This window comes from Hydractinia symbiolongicarpus, chromosome 4 (genome assembly GCF_029227915.1).
Source record: "Hydractinia symbiolongicarpus strain clone_291-10 chromosome 4, HSymV2.1, whole genome shotgun sequence".
NCBI classification, from domain to species: Eukaryota; Metazoa; Cnidaria; class Hydrozoa; order Anthoathecata; family Hydractiniidae; genus Hydractinia; species Hydractinia symbiolongicarpus.
This window is the reverse complement of record NC_079878.1, coordinates 21,005,540-21,024,549: the sequence shown is the minus strand read 5'-3', so window position 1 is coordinate 21,024,549 and position 19,010 is coordinate 21,005,540. Positions and strand designations below refer to the sequence as shown.

Sequence of the window (19,010 nt, the reverse complement as noted above, 5' to 3'; positions counted from 1 at the left end):
AAGAACAAAACAATACAAATATAAGAAAATACTGACTTTGAAAGAAATTTGTCACATAAAATAAAAACTTATATTTATTTCTTGATTATCTAGGGTGTTCTATTTTATAAAACCGGATTGTCAATGAAAACTGAAGACATGCACTGCTAAATTCATAGAAAATATTAGTTAGTGCGAACAAAGAAAGTTATGCTTTTGCCCAGCCAGTTTTTGGTCATTTAGTAAGAAAATTGGTGACGTGGCAACATCAAAAGAATGCGAATACAATACACAAAATGACGTAGGAAGATAATGCAATTATCAGCTAAAATTTTATCGCCAAAAACCGTGTATCTATAAAAACACAATCCGAATTGATTGAGGAAAGAAGCTAAAAAAAATGCCTATAAAGGATTGTACTTAAGACGTGAATTCTATCACACGACGAAACATTTATCTCCCACTTTTAAATCCCAACAACTTAGTTTTTGTTCAACCATTCCACAACGCTCTCCCCGTCACGAGACAGCCATTTTTGATTCAATCCAATTCTTTCTAAAGACTGTTTTACTGTTCTTTCGGCAGCCGGTACTTTGTGAGCAGTGAAAAAAGACTAAAATAAATATAGAAATGTTTTGAAACGAGTTTACAAATTTAAAGCATATCAAGAGTTGGATGTTAGCAGTAGGAATAGGAGAGGACACAAACAATAACAATTACTACAGTGTAGTGACAATATCAAAATGGCGCAGTGTTTGTCGTCTGCAGAGAAATTCCAGCTTGATAAATTTTTTTACCTCCACATCTTGAGCTTCTTCCGCAGTGGCGAAGTTCTCCGTGCTTAGCTAAAAAAAAAGATTCGCATTGATAACTCTCACGGGCTTTCAAAGCTATTTTATTATTCGGAAAATACATGTATCAAGCTTTTACAACTAGTGCATTCAATACACCTTACACGGTGTTCTTTATAAGCAACTGAACTGGATTTGAAAAATTATTAAGCAACCTCAATTTTGTAAACACGAGAAACTCAAAAAATTATTTGTTGCATAAATAGAATGAAAGAGACTAGCTTTCACAACAAAAGAAATAAAACTGCAAGAAAACTACAAGAACTTTTTTGTTGCACACTTCAGTTTATGTTCAATTTTTCATGTTCAATGATTTTTCTTTCTTCTTACATAAATTACGAAAATTAGTTCACTAAAATTAAGTAACCACTAGGTAACTTTAGATCTATGACAAAAAATAAACAACTTGAGATCTGATATAAATCCTAAGTAGATTATATAAAAACTAGTCAGATAAATCCACGGGTTCTCCCGTCCTTTATATACCACATTTTGTGTTTCGCTACTACGGTTACTATTTTGTGCAGAGACAGAATACGGCTATCATTATAGAGATCGCGTAGTTAGACTTTGTGAAGTAACCCTAACCGTACATCCAAGCCCTAACGGACTAAGACCGCAGAACTTTTTAGTACAGGAAAAGGTAGCATGATGTTAAAGTTTGAAATGCACAACAAAATTCTGTTCTTTTTTGAGGAATATGTTTAAAATACACATGATCCATACCATGACTAATCTTGACAACAGAAAGCCTCCATCGTAGCGTTTATACAACACCTCCCAATTATCCTTCGTAAACTGCCATGTCATTTTTCGGCCGAGATAGCTATAATGTAAACAACAAGTTAGAAGAAACTATAGTTTAAATAAAAAAAGGAAATATTTTAAAAACTACAATTTGTTTAGTGATTAAAAGGTGGCTTGAAGGAAAACACTTTCGCGAGTCAAAAAAATTAGTGAAATCTTGGAAAATAACTTTTGCAAGGATAACTTTAGTGAATGATAATTTCAATAATTTTTATTTCGAGAATTATGTTTCGCGATAGGAAAAGGTGTTGGTTTTTGTATATTCCAGCAGGTCTCGAAATAGCGTGTAAAGTTATCACGAAGAGTTGGTGACAATTATTACACAAATAAGGACGAAAGTGATATAAATAAAGTTTTCAGCTTATAAAAAAATTCCGGTATGAATAAAAAACATGAGAATTGACTATTGCGCAAAGCTATTTCAAAATATGTTGATATACTATATACTTTCTTAGTCTTTTTAAAATTTTTCGCGATATATGACAGAAATCGTGGAATTCGCAAAAGTTTCTTTCACGAAACTTTCTTACTTTGAAATAGTATTATCGCGTACAGTAGCAGGCATTGTAAGAAAAGATCCCGTACAGTAGCAAGGATTGTGGGAGAAGTTGGCATACAGTAGCAAGAATTGCGAGAAAAGTTCCCGTACAGTAGTAAGCATTGTGAGAAAATTTCGCGTACAGTAGCAAGCATTGCGGGAGAAGTTCGTGTAAAGTTGCGATATTTAAAGAGACCAGGTATTTCCTAACATTATTTTTGGCAACCTATAATTGTATCTAACAAACTACATAGGTCAGGTTAAACGTGACATACCTTCCTGTGCATCCCGCCATTGCAAACACAGTATCTTGCGATCTAACATCATCCTGTGTATCAATAAACAGATGATAACAATCAAACCAATAAATCACTAGTGAAATGTTAAATACTGAAAGATCTTACTGAAAGAGAAAACTCAAGAGCTTTTGTTATAAGTTCAGCCTCGTCGCTTGAACCCATCGATCGCATTATTCGATTGTGCTCCTCCATGTGAGTGGTATTACGGAAAAGCTTGATCAGTTCGTCTTGCGTCTCCACACTTCCATTAGAAACAACAGTACTACAACAAAAAGGTCATTCATGCTCAGAATTACAAAAAAAAATTGCTAAATCACAAAATGTCCCTAACAAAACCTAAAGGACACTGTAGATGTCTTAGATGTCCTGTCCAACTCAGACAGATCTTCAATATACCTCAGTTTTCTTAGTTATTAGGAAACACAAGTTACAGAGTTTTTTTCTACTAGAATTACAGATACATTTTGTGCAAAAAACCTCGGACGTAATTCTACACATAATTATTTTCAAATATAATTTACAACCAATTTTAGTTGTATATTATCACATCACTATCGTCAATGAACACAAAGTTGTTTCATTTTTTTGCCCTTGCTTGATAAACTTTATGACCATGGTTGAAATTGTTAGTTGAAAATTTTTTGCAAAAAAAAAGGATAAGAAACCACAATCCAGAATTCCTGAAAATCAGTGATCATGTTTATACCAATCCAACTCCCTGAATACGAATATTTTCCCTGACTTTCTTGGAAATCTCTACAGAAATTTCAACCATCCTTGGAATTTATCACTGTTTAAAATCTTAGTGGAAAATTTTCTAAAGTAACAAATAGTTTACGACCAATACAAACCTATACACAACTGCTCTTAAATCAGCCGGTATCGATTCAGTACCATCAACATGTGCCTTAAATCTTCGTTGACATTCCTCAATTGTGTCGGCATCACCGTATTTTCCAAGTCGTCTCAAAATCACACTTCGCAACATGGGGGTCAACGCATCTAAACAGTAAAAATATGCAGTTCAAACGTGGTTGATTTTTTTTTTTTTTTCAGTTCTTTAAGTTATTGTGAAGCATAATACCCTTGTCTAATTCTGTCCTAATCAGTGCCCTCTAAAGATCAGCACTTGTTTCACAGATTTAACCCTACCAATGGATCCAAAACAATTTGTTTGTAAAATAATTGTTTTTTACTTTTCCCTTCAGCTATTTCTAGGTAGAATTTTGATTGAATCAAGTTGTTTGAAAAGGACTTTTCAAGCTTTAGAAAGAGTAGATGGCTTATACAAGATGCAACAAATTGTTTACATACTGTCATCCTCTTTAGCATCCCAGCCAATATTTTCTGCGATAGGTTTGTAGATTTTTCTCACAAACTCTTTGAATTTATCATAAGCACTGGTGTTTTGTAGAAGTATGGAGAGATGGCCAAGGTTGGCGTCGAGATCTTTCCAAACTGTGTAGTTAGTTTCCTCAGCATATCCCAACAAAACATCTAAAAAGTTTGTCGTGCTTGTGGTACCAGCCATTGCAAGTGCAAACATATCATTTTCAATACCAAGACGATCTACAGCAGAGAGTGATTTAATACCAGGAACTAATTTCTGAATCATTTCCGGAGAATAACACGTACGGTAGAAACCAAATTGACCAAGATTGAGTTTTATCCAAGCATCTTCGGGAATATTATCAAGGAATAAAACCATATCTGGGTCACTCAGTAGTGTTGTCAATTCTTTTTCATTAGGATTCTTGCTTGTTGCAATAGTGATTGGGACAGACCATAAACGTTTCTCAGCATCTAGAAAATTTGTACATTAAGAATAACTAATGTACTGGATAAAAATCAGACTTTGGGGAATAACTCAATTTTTATGATTTTTATCAAGTAATTGACAGAATTCTGCTGATTAATTTTAAGGATATGTAATAATCTATATTCAACAACACTGGAATTTAAGTTCTTTTTTTGCCTTAGTTTTTTGAGTTTTCAATGACAGCTTTAAAAATAAACGGGAATGGAGCATAATTTTTCTTCCAATTTAAGTAATTACGTTTAGAGTCGTATCCACCGGTTCTCTGTAGGATGGAGCGAAATGGTAAATATATGTATTAATGAGTAAGAAACAACCCTATCATGACTTAGGGTTAGTGTGAATTTGAGAATTCCAGTCCTCTAGATTGGATAAAATGCACTACAAATTTTAGTATTACAGTAGGAAATCGCTTCAAAACAAAAATACACAATTAATTGCGTATAAAACAAACGTGTTTAATCTAAAGAGGACCTTTTTTACTTTTGATATTTTTCTGGAAAGGAAAAGTTGGTCGTTCCACCCCCTAACTGCATACGCCCTTTACAATCCAACAATTTTAATGGTCAGTAAGACATAATAGCTAAAGGACATTTTTTTGTGTAACATTGCCATAATGTTATTGTAGTGGTTATTGAAGTTGTAACTTAATTTACCAAACACTAAACTATTGTTAGTACTTATAATATGATATGAAATTTTACCCTCAGATCCATCAGCAGTAAACTTCTTTTGGCTAATTTTGAGGATTTGTTTGGACTGTGCTTGTTCTGATGATACTGCAACGACAGGGTAGCCCATCTGTTGTGTCCATGTACTCATTACACGACCGACTGGTTTACTGCTGGACTTCTCCAGATGGTCCCATAAATCCTCTAAAATAACCAGAGAGGTACTAAATTTATTAAATATTAATCAACATTAAATATTAATTAAATATTAAATAAATAAAACATTAAATGTGACAACGATTTGGAATTTGGAAGTTCTTAGAAGCAAACCTAGGAAGTGACTTTAGTCCAGAATAGTGTTTACTACTTTATAGACCCTAACATGCAGAAAAGTAAAATCAATCATAAACATTTCTATGTCAAATCAAAACACCCAGGTAAAAAAGCATAACAACTTATCCTGGTAACTTTATGCAGTGCGAATAGAACATGTTAATACATATGCTTGTGCTATCAAAAATTACCTGTGCTTCCATTCTTGTACTGAAAGGTTGTCAAGTAGCTGTGAAGACCAGCTCGGAAATCTTTGTCACCAAGATACTCATGCAACATGCGAATAACAGAGGCACCTTTGCTGTAGGATATGGCATCAAATATTTCATCAATTTCGGAAGGATGGCCTACTGGAACCTCTATTGGATGGCTATTACCAAGTGCGTCTAGTTCTAAAGCTCTTGTGAAGTCATTGGTAACAAATTGTGTCCAAATATCATACTCAGGACAGCAGTGGTCCACACACATGTATTCGATAAAAGAAGCAAATCCTTCGTTTAACCACAGGTGTGTCCACCAGTTCATTGTTGTTAAATTGCCGAACCACTGATGCGCAATTTCATGACCAACAACCAATGCAACGTATTGTTTTGTCACAGCAGCTGTTTCATTGGGATCAACCAACAAGCAGGTCTCTCGGTAAGTTACGAGACCCCAGTTTTCCATTGCACCAGCTGCAAAATCTGGTATTGCAATGAGATCCATCTTTGGTAGCGGGTATGCAATACCAAAGTAGTCAGAATAAAATGGTAGTGTTTTCAATGCAATCTATTAAAATAAAAGATATATTGATGCTTTTGTTTGCGTTTGTGTTTATGTTTGCACAAGAGCAAAACTACAGCATATTACCACATTCCCAAATTGTACATCAACACAGATGGTATATATAAGTGATAGATATACATTATATTAAAGGAGTCCTTTGTTAAAAAACATATTTTTTTTCTCTGCTTGCAGAGCTTAAATGTTGGTCAAAAATGTATAGGATCAACATCTCTATTTCCAGTAGGGTGAGATTTGGGAAACTGATTGGTCAAAAGCTATGTTGAAGAATATGTAATTTTGTCAAAACAGCCAATAGTCGGATTTTATTAATTTTGAATATCATCTCACAGAACAAATGTTGAAAATGCTTTGTTGATTACTCATGCAACTAAGCTAGATAACTACAACCCTGGAAATATGTGATAAGAACGTCTGGCTTTTTTCATTATTCTTGATGTTGAAATCTCTTTTTACTGTTCCTTTTTCCACACAAAGTCAATGCTACTTATTCTTCTAAGGTTCCTGGAGTATTTATGTTAGCATCAGCTATGCATATTCCATCTTTAACATTGACTTTACCATTTTTATAACTGTGTTAAGAACAATATTGTAAAAATGCCAGTTAAAAGCTGGAAAAGTCAACATTGATACATTTTTTCAAGTTGCATGTAAACAACCAGCATCTCAAAATTTGCCCAAAACTAATCTTGTTTTCATGTCATTCTGCATTTTCACAGGCATATTATGCGGATAGGTCTATTGCTGAGTGCCTTAAAGATAATGACGTCAGTCTGCCTTGTTGAAGTGTGTGATTCGGCAAAAGAGATGTAACAATATCTGTTTTGTAGTTATCACACAAATTTATATTTTCCAGAATAAAAGAAGAAATACCTCAAGTGCAAATTTTCCCTGTTCAGTTTTACCAAGTGGAGTATACACTCTAACAAGAATTCCATCAGTAGTTTTATCTTCAACATAATCAAACTCTCCAACTACAAAAGCTACAAGATATGTGGACATGATAGGTGTCCGGTTGAATGTAACAACTTGCAATGATGCATTTGTTTCAGAGTCTGTTTGTTTCAAAACATCCTGAAAGATTAAATGGACAGAATTAAGTATCATGAAAGAAATCAACAAATTATGGATGTGAAAAAAACAAGGAATACAAAATCAGTTATTCCAAATCTATTTTCTGCACAATTGTAATTGAAAAAAAACTCCACTTTATATATGTTTATTTTTAAATTAATGGAAAAATTCTTCTTTGGTCGTCATCTACAGCAACAACAACGCAAACAATGTGTGCTTAATGTCAATAATATCCAACAACAAAAAAACTCACCATGTTAGATAAGACAACTCTATCTTTAGGTGCAATAAGTGTAATGTCAAATGTAGCTTTAATAGCTGGTTCATCCCAACATGGAAAAGCTCTTCGTGCATCAGTAGGCTAGCAAGACAGAAAACAAAAAAATTAACATATATATATATATATCTATACTTTATCTGAAATAAACAAGGTGTTCCACATTAACAAACAAGATGGATACATATAGAACTCCATAGTTAAATTCCAGTTTGAGGAGTTGCAGGTAAATTTAGAAAGAACTTGGAAAAAAATTGTGAAAGAAAAAGAAATCGAGGCTCATAAAGCTGTAAATTTGTTATCTAGCATTTCTTTAAAAACAAAATCATGCAAAATAAGCCTAAAACGTCAGTGTTATTTTACAACAACCTTAGCTAGTTGCACATCATTGTTAAAAATTAGATTTAAGGAGCTGTACATTTTTTACAGGAGCCTTACTGAAAAGGGCTGTGATGGAAAAAAAAACTAACCTCAAATTGGGTTACAGCACAGAAACGTTCTTCTCCTGATAACGAGGTGTATTTACTGCGATAAAAGCCTTTCATTTTGTCATTTAACTCTCCAACAAAAACTATTTCTAGCTGTGCATTCCCAACTGGGAGTTTGTGGGGGAATTTAAATGTAACAGTTTCATCTTCTGCTTTGTAAACAATATCTGATGCTGTAAGGACTAAAAAAGAAAACAGGTTTACATCAAATAAACCTCTCTCAAAATCTTTTGTTTAAAGTTTTATGTTTTGCTTATTACTGTAATGCTTCGAATACGCCCCCTCGAATAGATGCCCCTCTTTTTCAGTCATTTTTTAAATTAACACCCCCTCTAATAGACGCCCCCTCGAATAGACGCCCCTCTCATAAGGGGCATTTATTTGCGATAGTAAAAGTACTATTTTCCTAAATCTTAGATTAAAGGTTGGAAATTTAGTTTTTGCACTTTTAAAGAATGAATTATTCTCTAAAACCAGGCTGCGTCATATTAGGTGCACAATCACACGCACGCACCTCGGTAGGCTCCTAAAATGCGGATTCTGCCCCCCCTGACGGTTTTTTTTTAATAACTCCTGATTGCTTTCTTATATGGCTATGATAATTACTGAGTTTCAACATTTATCTATTAGACACCTGCATGCTAAATTTTTAGGTCCCATACCTTTCAGAGGCTTCGATATTGGCCATTACTCGAAACTACCCCTAAAATCTCTATGAAATCCTTATAATGGGGAAAATATAATAACTCCTGTTAAGATTATCCTTAGAACTTGAAACTTTTAACACAACTTTGTTTCATCAAGAAGAATCATTTGGAATAATTTTGACACGTGACTATTCCGATTTCCCGATTTTGTCGGATTTTACCCGAAAATCGGAAAAAAACGGATTTTCGGGCAATTTTTGGCACTTTTTTACTCGATCCATGTAAAAACCAGAAGATATGTTAAAAAATTTTTATTTAGCTTTCAGAAACTTCAAACAGAATGTAAAAATTCACTCTAGAACAAAAGTAATTATATTTTAAGCAGATAGTGGCATTTTTAACAATTTTCAAGCTTCTGATGACGTCACAGAAAATGTGCTGATGCAAGCAAAAATTTATTGCCGCCATTTTGTTCCTTTTATGACGTACTATAAGTTTGATTCAATTTGAACAATTCTATGAAAAGTTATTGAGGGGGGGGGGGAGCGGTCCCCGGTCATAGTATGTTCGAAAACCCCCGGACCGAATAGGGTTAAAAACCTTTGTAAATTATAACGTGTCAGATGTAATTGGCTATAAAACCATTAAAAAGGATGGCGCAAAAGTTGTTAATTTTGTGTGGTGTAAGATCTGTGCCAAATTTAAAAAGGAGATACAAAATGTTCTACAATAAAAGGGACAGCAAAAACCGCAATGCAGGCATATATCGAAGGAACAAGTTTTGTGACGAAGTATCAGGTATGCATTATTTTTTTATTGGTATGATTACGTCGGCAAAAAAAATGCCGAGGTCATGTGAAATTTGAATGCCACGATCAAAAACGGTCAGTGCTATTATGAAGAACGTAAGGTATAGAAAACATTAAAGTCGGCCCCTTTCCTTCATGCTGACACTCTTATGCTCGGCTGGTGTATTACCCTGAGACTCGAGCGAAAGACGGAAGACCATTTGGAGCCATGCCACAAGTCAGTCCGACCTTCATCATCACAGAGAATGTTCTGCAAAGACTCAAACAATTGAGTCTCCTGAACAGTTTTGCTTCGTGTTAAGCTGTGCCAGTGACAAGCATTTTCGAAGCATGCCACTGGCGACTTCTGCGATATACAACCTAATGATGCCCTAAACTAATGAATAAATAATTCATTTTTAAACGCACATATTTTTCATTAAAATTCCGAACTGTAAGTCATTTTTTTCTTTGATTATTAGTATAGTAAATAATTACTTTATACAAAAGAGTGATAAATCATGCACCAAAATCTCTGAAAACATTTTTTAGGGGTGCAAAGTACCACACGCCTGTGTTTTTTTATATGATGCAGCCTGTAAAACATGTGAATATCTTTTATTTTCTGTTGTGAAGATATATATTATATAGGTATCCTTAAAAACTGCAAAAAAAACGAAGGGTACAAAATTTTAAAAATGCCACCCCCTCTTTTAAACGCCCCCCCCCCCTTCCCCTAGATAGACGCCCCCCAAAAAATGTCAAAAAATTTTATTCGAAGCATTACTATGAGGGACTTGGGTTTTCTAGTTTACTGTAGGTAATAAAATATTTCTTCAATTGAGTTATGATAGTGATTTACTTTGTTAAGTAAAATTGTAAACATACCATGAATTTAACAATACAATACTGAATTTGCCAATATGACATATTGTTTTGTTATTTGTAAAAACCACATTATCAGGAAATTTATTATTATTATTATTATTAAGATTCTGCATGCACAGTGCCTCTGCTGTCATGGGGAACAAAGGTAATACAAGAAATGTACATGGTCAGGAATTTCGATTGATCCATGGACAAAGAAGTTGTAGGTGGAGTCATCAATTAAGCTTCATATACTTGTGGGACAAACAGTATTTAAATGTAAATTAAATAAGCCTACAAAGATTAAAATATGTAGTATATAAGTCGGTATAAAAACCTTAAAAATGAAACACACAAAATCCTAGCCTTACTTCCTCATAAAATCATCAGACTGTGATCGTATAAAGCTTGAATATTTTTTTATAAAATCATTAAAATGCTATTAAACACAACATATCACCATATTTTTTAGCTACCTATATTATAATACCTGTATACGTCTGACTGTCACACAAAATGGTAACCGCAGTAACGAGACACACGGAATGTGGTAAATAAAGGACGGACGAACACATGGATTTTCCCAAGAGCAAACGACTAGTATTTAATAATTGGTGCAACCATACAATAAAAACAGACTGGTTAAATAGACTTTAGAAAAAGAAATTTATCAATAATAAGGTTTGTAAAGTCTTTTGCAGACATGAGAAAACTTTGATTTGCATGTATGATAAATCGCATGCCTAAACGAACTTGCACATGTAATCGCACACATCTCAAAAAATGATGTGCATTATATTATTTTCCTTAAAGATAATTTTACTGCCTTTATGGAAAACATATGTTTAAATTGCAAATTTCAGACTTACAAAAAAGTTTTCTTATGTATGTATCAAAATGTGTAATCAAAACTAGACTAAATGCTAATAAACTAACCACAAATGGATTAATTACATCATCAAATATATTCTCATAAAGGTGTCTCTCTCTAATCAAGTGGACATTTCCATGGGTAGTCCGAAGTTTTAACATTACAAAAACTATTGCCTCATAATAAAAAAAACAAGTAAAAATATTCACCTTGTGTGTCAGAATGAAAAACAACAGATGATATTTCGATATCCAATGAGTTGATGGTAATCTTTGCACATTCTCGTTTGACCTAAATGTATCAAAATAGAGCAGGAGTTAGAAAATGTATATTGACCTTGTCCACGGACGTGAATTTGTTACCATGTGCACAATTTACAAATGTTTTTACAAAAGAAAAAATAAATAAAAAAAATAACATTTGTTTTTAGTGATGACTTAAACTGAAGACTTTACTAGGCAAACTTTTGAGTGTATTATGAACTTGACATTGTAATTTAAAAGTTTGGGCAAACAGCCTAATCGATAACAGCATATTGTGCCAGATGTTTTTTTTACTTTAAACAAAAACACGTTGTGGAAGGAATGAATACTAATATCAATAAAATTTTAGCTATAATGACTTGCCAGTTCGCTACTTTCACTTTTAGTTAAAATATAAAATGGGAAAAGAAGGTAGGTAAAATCACAGTGGAAGCTATAAACCTTAAAATAAACATTTATAAATTTGTATGTGTTGAAACAAGATGAAGAGTGCTCAATAAATTAATAGAGCTTGTTGTTAGTTAATTATGTTTAAAGGTACCTTAAAAAAACTTTTTCTAATATCGTAGATAATGCTGACTCATATTATTTTGCACAATTCATTAGTATAACCAGGAAATATAGTATTCATTTTTACCAAACGTGCTGCCTTTGACAGTAATGGTGGCCTTCTTCTGCAAAACGGTCTAGTTCAGCGGATGCGGGAAAAAGTAAACAAAAACACAAGTTCTAAACCAACTGCTTTGCTAAGTCCATCGATTTAAGAAATCAACTAATGCAAGGTAAGCATAGTATAAAACGTTTTTTCTTTTAGTTATTCCAGTTATTTTCATTACTGGAAGGACTGGTAAGAAAGTTGTGATACTTAACACAGTGTATGTTGCGAATGTATAAATTATTCGTTCGTATTGCAGGTTTCAGAAAAAAAAACCTGTAAGCTGGTCTTAATGGCTGTTCAAACAATCTTTGTACACAAACCTGAACAAAGAAAAAGAGAGAGCGTCGTTCATAAGAAAAAGAAGGTGAAAGCATTAGGAATTTCTGTGCACATATTTTTGGCTACTTTTTCTTCGCTTTTTTGTTTTATTTTACATTACGCAAAGTACATTAGGTTATTATGGCGACATCAGAAGCCGAGGTTTTAAATTCTGAACCAAACCATGGAAAACAAAATTTCATCTTCTTCATCAATCTTCAGGATGCCGACGATAAAAGACTAATAAAAGACATCATTAAATAAAACGAAAACATATTTACAACCTACTTAGAAGCGTTTCATTCACTAAAAATTCGTTATTTGCCGAAAAGTATTTTTTACGAACAAGAAAAGATGATATCGTGCATCCAATCAGCTGCTTTAGATCATAACCGTAACATTGATAGATCACAGGTTTGTTCTTTTTTTATTTTATTTTAATCTTAGAGCACTACCTAATAAATGGCCTTCAAGCCGACAAAAAAGAAAGGAATACCCTTCCTGCGGTTTAAAATTTATTGTTCAAAACCGTCAAAACGATTCGTTGCAAAGAAAGTCAAGATGGAGAAGTCATATCATTACTTGTCAGATATCGCCTCTGATATTTACTATTGCTTGCAAAGTAACAATAAGGAGGATGGGGCAAGTCGAAAACGATTGGTATGTATTGCTCCCATTGAACGACCAGACTGTGAAGAAATCATTGAACTTCACACAAAATATTCATGGATGTAAGACGGTATTTAACAGTTACGTTACATATTTTTATAAAATTGCTTACATTATTATTTACATTACTACCTTGTCGGAGAAAACAACCAGGGCTTAGCTTAGTCTGGAAAAATTATTAGTCAAGCCACTTCAGTCACCAGCCCTCAAATTTACTTTTCCCGTTTTCCCTTATATTCATGTTTATCGTACGTGATCGAAAGTCCATGACAACTCAAATTCGCCTCCTTAAAGCCAACGTAACTATCATCAAGAGATGGGAACTTTGGTCTAATTCTTGAAACAACGCAAGATGGGGTAACACGCCGTGTTTTTCTCCCTATGCGAACATGTACCCATAAGGAGAACTGGCGATAAGCAGCATACAGAATGTTCTACAATAAAAGAAACAAGTGTTTAGGTATAATAATATGCGTGTTATGAAATCTGAATAATGCTTACATACTAGCAATTTACAAATTGGATACATGCCCCTTGTTTGTTAGAAGGGTACTCTCTCTATCGTGCATGCTAACCAAAGGTGTCCAAAGTGCGTCTTTTAAAAGGATGATGTATCAGTAATAAAATGATAACTTGTAGTCCTTTTTACATCACAATGAATTGCGTAATAATATCATCCCCGTTGTTCCCTGTGTGTTAATGATATTATAATTACCTTCGAACTTTCTTTCTACTTTCTTGCAACATTTACACTCACATTCTAGCGGCATCCTCTCACACCTCTCGCAAGAACACCATTGATCACTTGGCTGTTCGATGCGATTATGCTGGGATTCTTCATCAAAATAATCATTTAATAATTTTTTTAGCATGGTTTGTAAAAGCTGAAGAACATTTTATGATTGCTCGGCATATTTTTCCGTCTGAAAAATCATAACTTGCATTACGTAAGCAAATTTGCCATTATGAATGCAGCATTTTCAAAGCAGCGTAGCCATGTGATAAAAATAGTTAAATTTTGGTAAAATGTTTTGGCTTATTTTAGAGATACCAGAGTAGAAAAGAATTAATAATCATTGAATTCGCTATCCAGACCAGATACTATGTTTTTGATATAAGCAAAGTTTTTTTGAGGTGGGGGTCCTCTTTAAAAAAAAAACCCAGCAGTTCGTTACTTAAATTTTATGTCTTGTTAAGACCATCTTCAGATAGATAAACATTTACAAATTCTAGTACATTAGGGTTCTGCTCTTAGTCCTTTGTTTCTTAGAAGCGCTGTCAGTGGAGCTCAGAACAGATTGTCCATTGGCGTTATTGCATGCGGATGATTTGGTTCTCATAGAAGAGTCATGTAAAAATTAGTGGAAAAGTTCAAGAAGTGGAAGAAAGGACTAGAAGAGAAAGGATTAAGAGTGAATACAGCAAAGTTAAAAGTCATGATTAGTGGCATTGAAGCCAAGTGTGAACTTGTAGTTGGAAAGTGGCCCTGTGGAGTTTGTAGGAAAGTGGTTGGTTGTTACTTAATTTTTTGTCAGACTTGTAAGCATTGGGTACATAAGAAGTGCAGAGGTATTGGAGGACGATTAAGAGCTAACATTCAAAGTTGCAAATGTGAGATTATAGACAATGAAGTATATACAGACTAGAAGTGAAGGAGGTGTTGGAAGAAGTATTACTTGCGGGATAGATTAGTTCTTTGGGCAAAGCTCAGAAGTAGACCGAAAAAGACTTAGCAGGAGGTATTATGGACAGACTTGATGCTAATGAGCCACTGTTGTACATCATTGAAGCTGGAAATACTTCATTCTCTATAATCTCACCTTTGCAACGCTTGCCTACAAACTGAATGTCAGCTCTTAACCTTCCACCAATACTACTGCACTTCTTATGTACCCAATGCTTGCCAGTCTGACAAAAAATTGAGTTACTACCAACCCCTTTCCTGTACACTCCACAAGGCCACTTTCCAACTACAAGGTTACACTTGGCTGCAATGCTACTAATCATGACTTTAGACTTTGCTGCATTCACCCTTAGCCCTTTCTCTTCCAGTCCTTTCTTCCTCTTCTCAAACTTTTCAACTAATTCTCCATCGACTCTGCTATGAGAACCAAATCATCTGCATACAATAACTCCCATGGACAACCTGGTTCTGAACTCCATCGACAGCGCTTCTAAGACAAGAACAAACAACAAAGGACTAAGTACAGAACCCTGATGTACACCAACATTTACACTAAATTCATCACTAAATGAATCGTTAATCCTCACACAACTTCTAGCATTGCTGTACATAGACTGTACCATTGTAACTAGTCACTCATCCACACCTAATTTTCTCATAAAGTAGCAGCTTGGATATGATTCTCAAAAATCTCACAAACATATTGGAATAAAAGTAACATCAGGAAATAAAGTACAGGTGCTTCGAACTTCAATCCTCAAAATTGTGTTATTTAATACAACAGTAAACGTTAAAACTGAGAAAATGGAGCTGACAAATATTTTCATAAATCTCTATAACAATATTATGTAAATAATTAATATATATACATAAAATATATTAGGTAATATATTAGACATTGGTAATATATAGACATTGTTTTTTTTCTTATATTTATTGCATTTTTTGAAAGTAAGAAAAATATATGTCCTCTACCATCCTTTTATTAGCTACTCCAGCAATGATCTGGTGACTCATCTCGCCACATAACTTCATGGTTTTTAACAAGGGTGACAATAAGCCGCAAACGCTTGGGCGACTTTTCAAATTAAATTGACGGTTGTTCGCCGAAACCCGCCCGCACTTTCCCGAACACGCCTGGATCATTCCCGAAATGCAACACCTTGTAACATAAACATGGCGGACAACAGTTGAAAGCATGCACTTGAAGAGAAAGGAGTTAATGAAGTTCATGTAAAGTTATTTATCAAGTATATCTTTTTTAAAACTATCAAAAACAGTTCTTAAAAGAACTTAACAGTTCTTAAAAGCAATTCGCTACCACATAGTTAGTTCATTTTAATTTTTATACTTTTTTGAATAATTTGTGGTGAATCATTGAGTGTTTTTATGGTGAATCTTTTTTTTTTGTTTGGGCATTTTTCGGTTCTATGTGGGGTTTTTTTCAGGCGAATACCTGAATTTTTTTTAAAACGTTGAACTCTTTAGAAAACGCCCACACTTTTCACTGTGTATGCGGTTTCTCGGCACATTCATGGTTTTTTTTCCATAAAATAACTTTGCAAAAATGCAGGTAAACAAAGTGGAAATTTTTCCTTGTTGAACAAAAGATAAATTAGCTAAAACGTCTTAATTCTGTGATGTTTTTTTTCCAATGTGAGATATGCTAGTCTCTACATATACATACTAAATAACATAAAAAGATACAAATCAATAGCAACACTGGTAAAAACTTTAGAAATAGAATAAAATGGAATAAAAAATAGAATCAAGTCTGCAGAAACGAATTTCCAAAATGCACCTAATTTAGCTATAGCTAGCCATAAGTTCCTTATAATTGATGTAATCAATATGTTTTAAGCTCCAAAATGATAATAAATCAATGTAAAGCCATAGTTGAAAAACTAAGATAAGGACTAAATACATACATTAAAATCCACGACAAGTAACCAGTAACCATCCAACATCCAACACATGTGAGAAAAAATCAGTCAAATTTTTGTATGGAAAGCGAAATATGGCCTTTTGCACAAAAATGAATAAACGGCACTCCATTAAACAACTTTTCGTTCCTGAAGTTTTGTTTCCAAATGCTAGCCACCTAAGGTGTGAGTTGGTAACTTGTACAGGAATATGAAATACGTTTATCTAAAGCTACAATCCTGGCCAAAATTGGTTGCGAAAAGGCCAAACACGTGTGGATTTATTATCTTTATTATCATTATTTTTGTTTCTGTGGTCCCATGTGTAGAGATTCTTTGTTTTGTTGACATAAACTAGCCAGCAAAATTGTGGTATGTGTATACTAAAACAGTGCAGGTTTTCACTTATAGAATAGTAGCTAGTTTCCAGTCCCCCTCTCCCCCATTTCAATGTTGAAGTCATTGTCACATTGTCACAGTTTGAAAAATGCAGTTGGCCACTCAACCCACAGCCAGTCATTGGCTTCAACATTGAAATGGGGGGAGAGGGGGGCTTGCATCTTTGTTTATCTTATAAGCTTATGTTGCATTGGAAATTTTATCAACAATTTTGGCCAGGATTGTAGACTTAACTACACTGTAATAAATACAACATTATGTGCACTCTAGATCTTAAGACATTCTTTTAAAAATCATGTCAACCCGCTTTATAAATAAAAATTTTACCGCCTCGGCTAGTTTCTTATGTAATCTCGCACATGAATTGGCTCCGCGTAATATATTCACAAATGTGTTCATTTTTTATTCTGAGACGAAGAAAGGCTAAACATACATTCCTTCAGATTGTGTGAAAGAGGGTTATTAATATACCCTGTCCAACCCATGCTAGTATGAAATGGGACGTTAAGCTGAGAATGACAATGATAATGGGATATCTTTGTAATACAACAAGATGAATTTGTTCTTGTTTCAGCCATCTGAGATTAGCTCAGATCTTTCGTTTAGAAGAGGTTTTTAAGAAGTGATAATATGGTACTTCTTAGTGATACATATGTTTGAGCCATTCGCCACTCTATTTTAAGAGATATTTCAACAAAATCTATTGAACATGCAAAACAACACATTAGTATTAATGATATTGATGTTATTATGCACACCAGAAAATCAGAAGAAATCTATTTTATGACAATAGCCCTTGTGTAAAATATAATGGAGACCCTGACTTTGATGTTATGACGGACAGCTTTGATGGAGCAGAGATATGTGAGCTTGTTGAATTATCTATCCTTCACATCAAGTCACCAAGCATTACAACTATTTTAATTATAAAATAGGCTTTAGAAATAATTCCAGTGGATCTCACATTAGAAAAAAAACAAAAACAGAATTGAGATGTAGCTAAATCATGGAACTAGGACATTTTAGCAAATTCCTTTTACTTTACCCTGCACAAATGCTTGCCTTGTTCATCAGCATTTTTACAAAGTTGTTTTAAGGGATGTCTTATACAGTCAAAACCATGAAGTTGTGTGGTGAGCAGAGTTGCTAGAACGTGGCTGTGACCGTTTGTTTAGATAATAGCGTAATAAGGACAGTATATACGCTAGCACTTTTATATCTTATGCCATTTTTAAAGTTTCACTCTCAACATAAATCCAGTTTAGCAATATAATTAAGCACAAACTAACCTCAATATCAACAAGTTCCTCTCCTTTGAAATTATGCAATTCCAAATCAGGTTGTAACTGAATTTTATAATTCAAAGGTTTTACAGATTTGGATAGATGTTTGAATTCTTTTTTGCCCATATTTTCGTTTTGTTAAATGTCCACAGTTCTGTCTAGCTACCTATGAATTTCTTGCAATATATGGTCTCTGGAAAAGAAAATTATACAAAATGTCAGATCAGAAGGTGAGTAACTGCATTTCTAGGTGGCTGGTAGGTATGTTTGTACATACCTATTTATTTGCCAAGTCTGGTGATGCGTGCGTTGCACTGAGCTCGAGCAGAGTCTATGCGACGTGCCCCTTATTTAAGGCGTTGCTCTCCGCCGCTGTAAAAAAAGCAATTTACACTTTTTTCTTTGCACCGCTTGGAATATTGTGAGGAAGTGCAAAAGCCTGACAAGGAATTTTGTCTCGATGGCCTTCGGCGGGAAACGTTCTAAATATGTTAACTTCAATTTTGGCGGGTTGAAAATGTAAACAGAACAGAACACAGAACAGAGAAATTTACAGAAGCGCCAGTAGTGATTTTTGTTTGCATTTGCTGTTACTGTTGTTCTTTTGGCAGAATATTTCAGCTCAAAGGCTGCTATATTTTTTTGTGGTTTATTGGCATATTTATATTAGCTTTTATTAAACTGGGCAGTTCGGAAGTTGAGACGAAAAAGGAAACCACTACCTA

The 19,010-nt window shown here is 34.0% G+C and overlaps 1 protein-coding gene across 1 annotated transcript; it reads right to left on the bottom strand.

Annotated features, from left to right (window-relative positions):
* Positions 1–285: 285 nt before the first annotated feature.
* Positions 286–18,709, bottom strand: LOC130641784 (puromycin-sensitive aminopeptidase-like). The gene is made up of 15 exons (XM_057448736.1): positions 18,563–18,709; positions 18,292–18,478; positions 11,299–11,380; positions 7,899–8,098; positions 7,405–7,512; positions 6,951–7,151; positions 5,486–6,062; positions 4,995–5,165; positions 3,789–4,277; positions 3,326–3,476; positions 2,580–2,736; positions 2,451–2,503; positions 1,557–1,656; positions 777–824; positions 286–592 (listed from the first exon to the last, which is right to left on the bottom strand). Exons 2-15 carry the CDS (start codon positions 18,409–18,411, stop codon positions 461–463), a joined length of 2,589 nt encoding a protein of 862 aa, XP_057304719.1. The 5' UTR covers positions 18,412–18,478; positions 18,563–18,709; the 3' UTR covers positions 286–460.
* Positions 18,710–19,010: the final 301 nt, after the last annotated feature.